This window comes from Pezoporus wallicus, unplaced genomic scaffold (assembly GCF_028554395.1).
Source record: "Pezoporus wallicus isolate ANWC-B61680 ecotype Strahan unplaced genomic scaffold, APGP_CSIRO_Pwel_v1 contig_8839, whole genome shotgun sequence".
NCBI lineage: Eukaryota > Metazoa > Chordata > Aves > Psittaciformes > Psittacidae > Pezoporus > Pezoporus wallicus.
This window is the reverse complement of record NW_026641258.1, coordinates 394097-407024: the sequence shown is the minus strand read 5'-3', so window position 1 is coordinate 407024 and position 12928 is coordinate 394097. Positions and strand designations below refer to the sequence as shown.

Sequence of the window (12928 nt, the reverse complement as noted above, 5' to 3'; positions counted from 1 at the left end):
TCTCCTAATTTGATGCAAAACAAAGGGGCAAAAAAGCGACATAAGCTTAAAAAAGGTCTAGATTCATCATCACAACTACTGCTTCCAAAATCCTAGCTCATCAAGAACTACATATAACACAAAGTAGAAGTGTGATATAGAAGTCTTCGCTACCACTTACACAACAGCAACTGAGAATTCTTATGCTGTATTCTGCTATTTGGGTAACAGTCTAGAGCATTAGACTTTGGTATTAATTCTGTTCCCTGCAAGAAACTGGGGAAGCACTGCCTCCTTACTTCCCTGCTAACCCAGACAAGACCTGAATTTGTTCACTGCATCAAGAAATTTGGTAATTTGAAGAATTCGAGAAGTAGAACACACAGCTATAAAGGACATACTCAAAACCCATGGAAGACAAGAAACACAAAGACACAAAACGCCTCAGCACATCACAGTAGCACACAGCTCCAGGCAGGGATGTTTTTAAAAACAACCAAATGTTTGTTGGTCAAAGTCCAATTCACCATCTAGAATAAATGTCACTATCGGTTGTGAAAAACAGGTATAAGTATTTTACAAGTACAAACAAAAAGAATCATTCTAAAGAATAACTTATCATTCAACATATACCGAAGTCCTAAAATTAGGACCTCACAGGCTACATTTTTTTTAGCTATCCTAATTCCTACTCAAACACTGGTGTCATCAACTCTTGCTTAAGGAAAAAAAAAAATAAAAATCTCCATTTCATTAAGTCTCAATAATCTGCAAGTTCAAGTCAGACTCATCCCAAAGCACTACCAACAGAAATACCAATTTTAGTAGACTCTGGCTGATGAATTTTTGCCACTTCAGAAGAAAAATCATATTTATAACAAACTGCTTTCATGATCACATTCAAAGTTCTTCAAAACCCAATATTTAGACTTACAGACAATAGTAGGTGTTTATCACTGAAAAACCATAGCAAAAATTCAATGGTTGTGATTCTGGAACACAGAACTGTAGCTGGTCTAGGGAAACAATAGTAGTGTAATCATATGGAAAAGACTGGGTTCAAGAATCAAGACGGGGTATGTTTGATGTTTTTGACGTTACTTAAAGAGGAATTTGAGGGTCACTGTGTCCCTGCCTATTCACCCTATTACTTAACAATGCAAAGGTATGAATGAGTCTTGCCATCACTGAAGACGCAAATAAGGTGAAATTTTGTCACTAATTCCAAAACGCTCAAGTCACACAGTTAACAATTTCCTTGTGAAGACGTTGCTATTTGCACAGATTTCATTGAGCTACCTTTAACTTTTTTGCAAAGTCTCTAAATTAGTACTCCTATTCCCAAGACTACCCTGTGTATGCCACTGAAACCCCCATAAGATCACCTTAAGTTACCTAATGATCGTCTGTGATATTGTTATATAGTAGGAATGGCATTTCAGTTTGGAGTCTGACAAATTGTGGACCACTGTGCACAGGGACAGAGAGATGTCCTGCGGCCTGCTGTACTGGTGGGCAAAGAATGCATACAGGCAGATAGGAAGGGAACACCCCTATGTGCACAAATGCACAGAATCAGTTTCATTTTAGAAGTGATTACAAATCAGTTTCAAGAAAAGAGTAAAGTTCACTTCATTGTCAAGTTAATGATGACTCTGAAATGATACATAAAAGGCAGTTTAGCTTCAGCAGACTAAGCCAGACACCAGCATTTTGCCAACATTTTTTTTTTTAATTCCAGTTCTGAAAAAGGAAAATAAAACCTGAGAATTGGATTATTCTAGTTCATTAACACAGTAAGAGTATGTTCCAAGAGAGATTTTCTACTCACTTGTATTTGGGAGTTCTACAACACAAAAAACAGTAAATCATGATTCTACACACAGATACAGTTCAAAACTGTACTTGCATCTGGTATGGAGATGCACTAAAAGGTACAGCACAGAGGTGTCCCACACCATCAAGCAGAAAAAAGCAAAATCTTCCTCTGCCCCATCTCACAACCATCAATAAGAGAAAATAACGTGCTGTTTTTGAGAAAGTAACTTGCGCTGTACCTAACTTGCACTTTTTAAATGAACATCTTGGTTTATACCACAATTTCATCTCCTTGCTGTTCCTGCAAACCCACCTGACATCACCAACTAAACCACAAATTACTATGATTTGAGTTCAGAATTCAACATTCCATTTTCTAATTTTCTTAAAGTTTTGGAAGAAATGTGTGCTTGAAGAATATAGCAGGTCACATTTTTAAGAATGCTTTAAATATGTTTGTATGACAATCCATTTTAAGGAAAATTGTTGCTATTTAGGAAGTAAACAAAGTCATGTTGACAGATACTTACTGCCCAGGAAGAGTTCTATGAACTGCTCTAGTTCAAGTTCTACTTGAAATTCTACAAATTCAATGTAACCCCATGGAAGTTTTTTATCAGCGCATACAACCATATGCAGAGACAGATGTACTTTACTTCAGCCTGCTGCTACAGTTTAAGTAAAGACAGAAAAGCCAAATCCTTGGAGACAGGTGCATTGTTTATCTGTCAGTTAAATCTACCCAGCAAAATCACCCCATTTATCAAATAATAAATTTAAATGAATTTTGCCCAATCCCTCTCAGAGGGGGCACTAATTCAGGTGATGAGAAAGGTTATAGTATCATTACGCAGTTGGAACAACCACTGCTAAAGCATCTAAGCAAGACACTGAGGTGAGACACTGGATATAATCAAGCCGTCTACAGAGATGATGCAAGAAATGCATGCTAAATCATACAAAATTAAAATCTAATAGTAAAAACGTTTTCTCCAAGTTTTAAAGGTTCAAGAAACCAGAATTCCTACAGTAGAAGTTCAGTGTTTGTTCCTAGTACCTTCTGAAACCCAAATGCCCTAAAAACATACGCTAAACCCAGGAGTCCACTAGAGCCTTCCCAGACAAACTCTGGCTTTCTGCAAACACCCAACTGACCAGTAACCTGAACTGGGGACCCTCTAGATTAAAACCAAAGCCTGCTCTAGGACAGGGACTGACAAGATGCAAAAATTACTTGTTTGGGTTTTTTTTTTCTTTAACCTAGGATTTAAATTCCCAAGTTCAGTAACAAAGATTTTCCCTGCAATATCAAACTTGTGACTCTGTATTTTTAAACAGCAACTGCAAACTGGCTTTTTGGTCTCGAGGTCTTTTTTTCGGTAAGTGCTCAAGATTCAGTTTTAGATCACAATATGCACAGTCCTCACATCATAGTAGATTTCTTTAAATAGGTATCTTTCTAACACTGCTCAGAAAAAGTACATACCTGTGTCAGACACACACAAAATCCACCTGGTGAAGGTGGAAAAAACAGCAGATGCAGCAGTTCAGAAATCTAGTGTTCAAAAGTCTGCAAGATTTTCTTTAAAAAGTTGCTAAGCACCACATGAACCATCAGCTTTCTCTCTAAAGAAAGTCTTGCAGACTTAAATTTCTCTTAAATTTATTCCTAATGCAGTTACTTCAAGAACCTACTTAGCTACAAAGCAAAGATGCCTATTACTGCAGTAGACAATTTACAGTGTTTGCCACCTATCAAACCATATTTCAAGGCATCTCTTATCTCACAACAATTAACAGTTGGAAAAAAAAAAGAAAAAAAATGTGGTGCTCAACAACAGGATAAAACTACGTAACTGATGACTAAGTTAAATGTAGCTAATGACTTGGTCTTAAACCTTAGCCAGAAAACAGATTTGTGAAAAGTACTTATTTTTTAAAATGGTATATACAAACACTAGGGAAAAAACACAGCTGCCTGAAAACAGACTTAAAAACCATGCACATGCCTCTGGAAAAGGCAGTGAGACATGGTTAATATGATTCATTTTGAGCAAAGCAACATTCAGATACATGTGGAACAAATGAAAGAAAAGTATCAGTTAAATTCGTGAGAAGTTTTGTCACAAGTCTTAGACCCTTGATGTAAGACAGAGTAAAGTTTTGAAGGTCAGAAGCAGTTCCTGAGGAAAAAAGGAACATAGAAACTTCATAAAAGGGAAGACTGAAATCTGAAAGGGAGATTGAAGATGTGCTGTTACTCAGAAAAAAAAATCTCCTTTTGGATATAGCGAACTGAATAAGTCACGTATCACAAAAATACATACACTGATCCCTGATGCAAAACACATGCCAATTAATTGTAGAAAACTGACTTACAATGTTACAGCAAGCCAGAAACACTAAGCACTTAAAATCCTGTTTTCAGATCTAGCAGCCCAAAGATACGATACCATACAACCACACTGCAGCAGAGAGTATACTCCATTTTTATTCCCTCACAAAACACAGCAGTTCTGAACCAAGAGTGCTAAAAGCTTTCCTAGTTCACAGAAATCAGGTTATTTCTAAAAAGTGGAAGGGGGCTTTAAAACATGATTAAGCCACACAGAAATCTGTATGTGGCAATTTCAGCCCACTTGCATTACTGTAAGAAAAATTGAGGGGTTCACAAATAAAAAGGTCAAATAAAAAAAAAAATCACTGGTTTAAGGCATCCATTCAAAAATGTTCCTTTACAAAAGACTTCTACCCATCTACTCAACAAGGTAACTCTTCAGGATGCACTCAAATTACTCTGTTATGGGGGGAAGGGACAGAGTACCATACAGCAGTGTGCTAATACAATGTTTAAGGAAGTCTTGTTAAAGAGTAGTTGCAACATATCGAAACAGTGTTCCTAGCAGTAGAGGAAAGGCAAGAAACTGAGCCATAGTGGCAAAGTACTTCTGTCAATGTAACCATGCTAGCACAGAGGAACTGCGCACCCACTGTAACAAACTCCCGTCCCATACTACCGGTACTGCACCAACAAAAGGTACAGATCCCGAAGTAGAGATGTATTGGTCCTCAGAAAAGTAAGCCTCTGGATAAGAGCTATATAAAATTATCATTCTTATTATCACACAAATGCAACAAGTATTTAAACAGGAAAAAAGAGAAAGTTGTAGAAAAACCTCTGGTAGTTTAAGGGAACCCACACACAGAGTCCTGTTCAGGAAGCTATTCTAGAAGTACACAGCATTAAAGAGGAAAATGAGACCATTCAAAAATACTAATATACTACACAACACTGACAACACCAAGACTTCCTAAATTACTTCAAAATGTTTGTTAGAAAATGTGCTACAAACACTTCAGTTTCCATGTAAGTCTATGTTATTCTCATGTCCTCAAGAAGGAATTAGCACCAATAAAGCAACTGAAACCTACATTAACACAGCATGTTCTATGGCAAAGCAAATTCTGAGCAGGGAACACACAAATCATGTAAGGCTTTCAAGACAGAAGGAGATGCAGCACTGCAACGACAGTGGGAAATGCAGCTTTAACGAGTTTAGTACATTCCAAGCGCGGTATCATCCAGGTCCACTGTGAAAACACATGTGAGTTAGATTCACCTTAGTTTTCAATATAAATAGACAACATTTTCAAGTTTGGGCATTAGTAACTACAGTCAGTCATTGTTTCTAGGTATCTGGCAAGCTAAAACAGTATTTCAGATTAAGAAGTAAGTCAAAAAGTTAACCGCAAAAGAAACACTGAGAATGCCACTGTGTATGTGCTGTGAAAAGTTTCATCAACAGTGCAAGTTTGTTACCTTTCTTCTTCCCCCTTTCAGACAATGCTGCGAGTAACAGTTTGAAAAACAGTACTTGAGTAAGTACATAAGCACCGTGTTATTTATTTTCTATAATTAACTAAGGAGTCGGGACAATACAACAGATTCTGTAAGTGGAAATTACTTAATGAAAGCTGCCTGCACTATTTCAAAGCAAACTTAAGGAGGAGATAGGTTAAAAATGTAAACTTGAAGAAGTTTCTCACAAGAGCAAAAGTGGGACAAAAAAACACAGTCTATCAAGCAGCAAACGAAAAAAACACCCTCAAATAACGCACACTGGTTAAGAGGTTTGATTTCATCCAAATAGAGAACAAGTATGATATCATGTTAGAAAAACACAAAAAGTGGAACTGTCACAAATCCAGGTATCAACAACAACAAAAAAGAATCCAACTCAGAAGAGTAAGACTCCTTTAATAGTTTTTATGTAGCATATATCTAAGTCTTTGCACCACTATAAACCTCTGCATAGCTATGGTGATGACTATCTCCATCACTTTCAGGCAAATTACTCCATTTGTGCACTACTGAAGCTGTCCAACAACCCATGATGCTTCAGCATGACTGCAAAAAGTTCATTAAGCTGTCCAGTAAACTAATTATTAAAATAAACTAAGTACTCTGCAGAAATCTGCACCTGTTAAACTGACACAGATTATCCAAACATTATCTGATCACAAATGTCCTAACTTAGATATGTGAGTTCATCTGAATTAAAATACATCTTTAAATCAGGACTTCTCTCACAGCATGTATTTTTAGCTCACCTCTCTAAACAGAGCAAGCTAACCCCTATAAAGACAAATTAAAACCGGTTACTATTAAATTAAGTACTGGTTTCCAAGTCTAGAACAAAACCCCCAATAACTAGCTCTAAAGACCAGCACCTCCAACACTCTTCAGAGACCTGCTGATATGAGGAATAGTCACGTTCTCCAGCTACAGCATAATATTGCCTGTACCTAATATGCATTAAAAGTTACACATAAACTTTTTCAAAACTAATACATCACTCACGAAGACCAGAGAAGGCAATAATCAAAATTTGCCTGATGATTCCGAGAAGAATCACATACACTGCTCAACCAAAAACAGCTACTAAAGCCTTCTGTTCACTGCCAAATGAGAAACATTAAAAACAAACGAACAAAACAAGAAACAAGTCTTTCTTTTTCTTGCCAGCTGTTAACAGCATGGGCAAGACCACTGGTGGCTTCAGAAATACCACGACTCAGACTCTGGCAGGAGGAAGCCTCCTCCATGTGCCACAGGATAAGAAGATCTAAAGTGAGTTCAAAGAAACTCCTGTGGGACAGGTAACCACGTAGTCTCACTGCAAAATGACACCAAATACTCATCTGCTTCTCAAAAAGCATTAAAAAGCTGAACAGCCCTTTGTTACTCCCTCCCTCTCCCAGTACAACCAGTTTATATTGGCTAGGGATTGGGACACCTAAGATTCCCAACATCTAGCTTGCCTGCACAGCATCATCGAGGACCTTTGCAGGACTGCAGAGTATCTTCGCAGCTCTTAAGTCTACAGGGGAATTTCAGACATTTTGGCCTCACAGCAAAGAAATGCGAGATGCGCTACACTCCATATTGATTCTTAATGCAAATAAGATGAAATAACATTAACTCTAAGATGATAAGAGCCTGATAAGAGCCTCAGCAAACCTTACACCCCAAGCTTGGGATATGGATTTTGGTTTCAGCTGTTTTTTTCTTAAAGTCGATGGTGTCTTAGAATCAGGAAAGCAGTTTTTAGATATCCTTCGGCAAGGAAAAGTAAGGAGGACTGTAAAAGGTGAAGCAAGTAAGAAGACTGCAGGTAAGAATTAAAAATGGAAAATAGCAGAGAAGTAGATCTCATTTCTAAACGAGCTGTAAAAAAAAATCCCTTGTATACACAAAATAAGAAAGACACATACATGTGTACAAATGTATATATGTAATTCAGCAATAAAGTGTACAAAAGCATCATCCTCAGCACTTTCTGTAACTGGCATTAAAGATACACGGTTTGCAAGGAGCTCAGTAAATAACTACTACTGTGAAAGACACGAAAATGACAAACTGTTACATCTTATCTGCAGTTGATCAAAAGCACAATAAACTGAGCAGCTTTGCTTTCAATCACTTCCGAAAAAATAGAAGGGCAGAAACCTCCGAGCACTCTCCCGATGCCATTAAACGCCAATACGTTCAAATGGAGCAAAACCGAGAGAAACAGACAGACGTAGAGGACGAAGGCAGGCAAGAATGAAGAGCGGCGAGAGAGAGGAGATTTAGTCAGAAGAGGGGAGAAAAGGGCAGTAATTGCAGCACCGAAAGGTGGGGAGAGCAGGGCCCCCGAGACTGACCTGTGCCGTCGCTGGCGGACACGGAGAGCGCCGGTGAGGAGAGTTTAGGCCGCTTGGCTGAAGGCGGGCCCGGCTCCACCACATTCTCGGCCATTTTTAATTCTTTTTTAGACAATCACTCAGAGCAGAGAGACGGGAGGTGCGGAGGGGTGGGGGAGGAGTGAACCCCAAAACCTTCTCCTTCTTCTCAGGCCCCGAGGCAGCTGAAGAACAACAATAACGCCGAAAGCGAGAAAGGAGGATCTGGCGGAGGAGGGGGCCAAGTTCCCCTTTTTCTGCCCCTCGGACTCCGGGAGGGCGGCAGCGGAGAAGCGGGGAGAAGGTGGGAGCTGGTGCGGGGTGGGGGGGAGGCAGAGTCCTCTTCCCCCAGGCGAAAGGGCTGAGCGAAGATGGGAAAAGCAGGTAAAGCTCCCACCAAAAAAAAAAGAAAAAGAAAAAAAAATAATAAAAACGCTGTTGGGGTTTTGGTTTTGTTGTTTGGTTTTTGTTGTATTTTTTTTCTTCTGTAAAATTAATCCCGGCTGTTGTGTTGCTGGTGCTTCCTCGCCACCGCCACCATCATCTTCTTCATCCTTCGGGGGGTCTCCTCCTCCTGCTGCCTCCTCACCGCCGCCATCAGCCTCTTCCTCCTCGGCGCCGTCCTCCTCCTCCTCATCGCCACAAGGAGGCGGGCGAAGGAGGGGAGAGGAGGAGGAAAAAAGAAAAAAAGATCACCGTCCTCTAGCAGCAGCTCCTTCCCCCTCCAACACCACCCTGCAAAAAAAAACCCACCGCCAGCGACAGGGCTGGGGGGGTGGCGGCAGGGACAGGCGCAAGGCGTGCGCGGGGTCCCCAGCTCCACTCGCTTCTTCCTCGCCCGTCGCTAATGGCTGCAGAAAGGGGAGCTGTAAAGATGAGGAGGGTGAGGATAAGTCCCAGGAGTCTCCGCTTCACATCTTGTTGTGCGGGGAAGGAGGAGGGGTTGTTGTCCTGATGGAGGCAGCACCGATCGCGGGATGGGAAGGTGGGGGGCGGGTTTCAACACCCTCTCTGCCCCCCCCACCCCTTCTTCTCTTCTTTCCCCTTCCTCTTTCTCTCGCTCTCAGTAGCAGGCTGCCCCCCCCCCCCCTTCGGTGCAGGCAGAGGGGCCGATCCCACAGCAGCGGCAGAAGGAGGAGGAGGAAGAAGCCGGCCCCTCCCCCCCCCCCTCAGCCTACCTTCCCCGTTCCCGGACTGCCGAGTACGGTTGGGAGCGCTGGCGCCGGGCAGAGAGGGGGCTGCCCGGTCTCCGCTCCCGCGGACCACGGGCTATGCAGGGCGCGGAAAGCCAGGGAGAAAAAACCCGGGTGCGGCGGGGACTCCCTCTTCGCCTTTGCGAGGGTGGGGAAGGAAGCGAAGAGGTTGGTCAGCGACCCCTCCGAGAACGGGGGAAAAAGGGTAAAATTCAAATAATAAAATAGAATAAAAACCACGCCGCGGGAGGGCGGGGGACTGGCCCCGGGGTGAGTTAAATGGCTGGGAGGGGGGTCCCCGGCGCTGCACGGCGAGGGGGGGGGGGGGGGGGGGGGGGGGCGGGACAGCGCAGGCAGCGCGGGGGCCGAGCGCAGGCTCCCTACTGCCCCTGCCTGGCGCTCGGCGGCGGCCCGGCTGCGGCCGCTGCTGTGACGTGTGTGGCGGAGCGGACAGAAGCGGGAGCGGGGGAAGAGAAAGAAGTCGGGGAAAAGGAGAAGAGAGGAAAGCAAAAAAGAGAGAAGAGAGCGGGGACGGGCAGGGTGGGTGGGGGGGGGCGGGCGTCTCGGCTCCTCGCTTCTCTCCCCGTCCCCTGTCCGGGCCCCTGGGTCTCTCTGCGCTGCCCTCCCCCTGGCTCGCCCCCCCTTCACACCCCACCCCTCCCAACCCCCCTCTCCTCGGCCTGGGTGAAGAGGGGGTGAGGAGCAGCATCCCCATCCTCCGGCAACCAGGCGGCGGCCATACGGACCCGCAGCTGCCGGCGGGCGGCGAATGCACGAAACCCAGAGGCACCCTGCGTACTGCTTCACTCGGGATGGGAGAGCTGCCGCGGGTTTCCATCTGCGTTATAAAAGATAAATGAAAGCCACACCACCACCACCCCCAGTTTATGCCATAAACCCACAAACCCCACACTTAATGCCATACCCTCCTGGGGAAGAAGGCAGGAGGTATTATGTGGTATAGCAATGTCCTGAAACCGGGCCCGTGCACCTGAAGCTGGGCGTAGGCTGACCCTTAGGCTGCAGGTAGGGACAGGTAATATTTGCATGGTCCTTCAAAAAGCCTTCACAGCCTTTAAGCCTTTTCAGAGCTTAGCGACCATTACTGACCCACCAAGAGTTTTCCTCAAATCTTTAAGGACTGGTCAGTGAGGAAATACCTCATCCCGGCTTTTCCCTTTGGTGTGTTTGGGTTCTTATCAGTCCATACACCATCACAAAATAGGAATGGAAGGGAGATGCAGGCCTGTGTATGCGTCTAATGGAAAAAGCAGGATATTTGCCCACCCTCAGGGCTGAGCTCTACACAATCCTATGTGTAAGAACCAAAGCAGGTATTTGGGAAGAATCTAGCCTAAACAGCAGGATAAATGCACATTGAGAGAAGGCACGAGCAGAGGTTAACAGCCCTGTAACAGCTATCCACCAGCTCCTTCACATACTCCCGCCCTTCAGCTTCCCTTGTTCGGGCTTTATTTCAAGCAAGATTCTTGTGTCCCCCAGCACAAAAGGGAAAATACAAATAGGGTTACAGTCAAACAGCTGCAAAAGTGCTTAAAGATTGTACATGCATTAGCCTGCTGGAGAACTCATGGAGCCATAGGTAGTGTGCAAATCTGTATTTTTTAGAAGAGAGGAGGAGGGAGCCTTGAAAGAACAAACAAGCAGTAGGAAAATAGTCTGGAGAGCAGAAAGTTTCAGAATTAAGGCTATCAGGGCTTGCAGCATTAAAACCAACAGTGTCACCTTAGAAACAATGTTACGGTTCTCACAGGATTTTTGCCTCTTATTGCTACTTAAATCCCACCAAATATTCCAGTTATATAAGTCTTATATTACCTCAATTTATTTATTTTGTCAGATTGACTTTCCCTTGCTTGTGAAGCACTTTTTTAAACACAGCTGAGACTAACTTTATTTTTAAGTCTCCTTAGAATTAAAAGTTGACTGAACTAAGTCTATATAAGGTTTTCAGACTTTCTAGAGGCCCTTAATCCACCGTTCAATAAGGAATTAGTGCCAGCTTTATAAAGTCACCAAGGTGCACATAAACACCTAAATGTCAGGCCCTTACTAAACAACAAGTTTAGAGCAAAGCAGATGTTTCAAATAAGAGTTTCGTGACACTGGTTCCTATCTAGAGACTTAATCCTACCAATAGTTACATGTGTGCTTAGTTTTATATAGCACATAGTTCCACTGAAATCACACTGTACTACTCACCATAGTAAAACTAAGCACATGTGTGCTTGCTGGAGCAGTCTGAGAGATAAATAACTGGTTAGTTACTTGCTACTCCATAGAGTGTCATATGTATCAGTTAGTTTTGTTAAGTTCCAGAAAATTCTGACAAACAAATAATGTCCTCAGAGCTTCCCCTCTGCTCTGAGTACTTGTCTATCTACCCTTCAAACAAGTTCAGGAAAGCATATCTTAGCAGTGGGAAACATACTCTTTGCTAATGCTGCCAAATCAACATATGTCTTCTGAATACAAATTACAGATATAAGCAATTAACTAATATATTAGTAAGACCGTGCCTCTGCCTTACAAGCATCATAACTGGTAGAATATCTTGGTTCTTTACATATTAGAAAGCCATATTCAGTTATCCTTCCATATTAGAGACTTAAATGCAAGCTAGAGTATACAGAAAATAAATAGAAAAGAATTCTACTCATATTTTTTCCTAAAAATGAAGGTCATCTAAACAAGAGAAGGAAGACAAAAGAAGGAAAACCCAGGAAAAAAAAATAGGATAAATCATGTATATATATGTAAACAACAAAAAAGAAAACCTCTTCAGCATCTGTTAATTTTTCTAAAAACGCTGCTGTTTTCTTAAGTGAACCTTAGTACATACACACAGCCAACTGTTTTTAAATGCTATCTGCCAAAACAATAACAGACTCAATTACTGGAAAGCAATAATAGAATGCAGAACATACTATGAAGCAAATATGGAAAGCTATACAAATAAAACCCAGGAAAGATTACACTATTAAAAGTAAACCAAAGCTATTTACCCAACAACTGCTCTTCCTTGCCTCAGTTTCTCACTTCTTACAGCAAGAATAGCAGTATTTATCCCTTAAAAATAGTACCTAGAAGAACTGATTAGCTCATTATTGCTAGTAATTACAGCAGTCATTATGTACTTTGAGATAACTGGATGGAAGTACCATAAGTCTGATTAAAATGAGAACCTGCTCAGGAAAGAAGCAAGAAGAGGAAGGCAGGGCCTTGAATTTCTATCATGGGATCTCCTTTGGCCTTAGCTGGTACTTACTGAAATTGGTAAGCATGCCCAGCTGCTTTGAGTGCTACAGGGAGCAAGATACAATCCTCTTGTACTGCAGGGATCAATGTGACACCCAGAGCTCAGCATCCAAGCTTCAGTGAAATGACCAGGCAGAAAAAGAATCATTTCCATCAGCTTGGAGGGAGCAAGGGCTGTGGTCTTTCAATTCCAGCTGCTGGATGGAGAAACAGTGTGTGATCTCAAAGTCACTCAACCAGTGCCTCTCTGGAAATCACTTATACTAAGTGAAGCTTCTCTGCTCTCCTTCAGCAGGATTTGCCCTGAAGCCCTGTGGCTGTGCAAGCGTCTCCGAAAGAGGGGGACTCAGATGTGGGGAGCAGGAGCCGGGGATGGGGCACTCCCATCTTCTGGTCCTGCTTCTGCCTGCAGTTTTCAGCTGTATTATCTTTTT

At 42.4% G+C, this 12928-nt stretch overlaps 1 protein-coding gene and 1 long non-coding RNA gene across 3 annotated transcripts in view; one reads left to right on the top strand and one right to left on the bottom strand.

The window, feature by feature from the left end:
- EP300 (E1A binding protein p300) overlaps window positions 1-9359 on the bottom strand; it is a 62023-nt gene extending 52664 nt beyond the window's left edge. Inside the window, exons 1-2 of one of the 2 annotated variants that reach the window (XM_057422750.1) lie at window positions 9201-9359; window positions 8005-8888 (exon numbers count right to left, since the gene is read on the bottom strand). In XM_057422750.1, coding sequence (XP_057278733.1) covers window positions 8005-8098 — 94 coding nt within the window. In that variant the 5' untranslated portion in view covers window positions 8099-8888; window positions 9201-9359. Of the gene's footprint in view, window positions 1-8004; window positions 8889-9200 lie in introns of those variants that run through there. The other variant, XM_057422751.1, reaches the window with a different exon arrangement.
- On the top strand, window positions 9245-12236 carry LOC130606433 (uncharacterized). The gene is made up of 3 exons (XR_008973972.1): window positions 9245-9383; window positions 11588-11780; window positions 11814-12236. It is a non-coding gene; the product is annotated as an uncharacterized LOC130606433 (long non-coding RNA).
- Window positions 12237-12928: the final 692 nt, after the last annotated feature.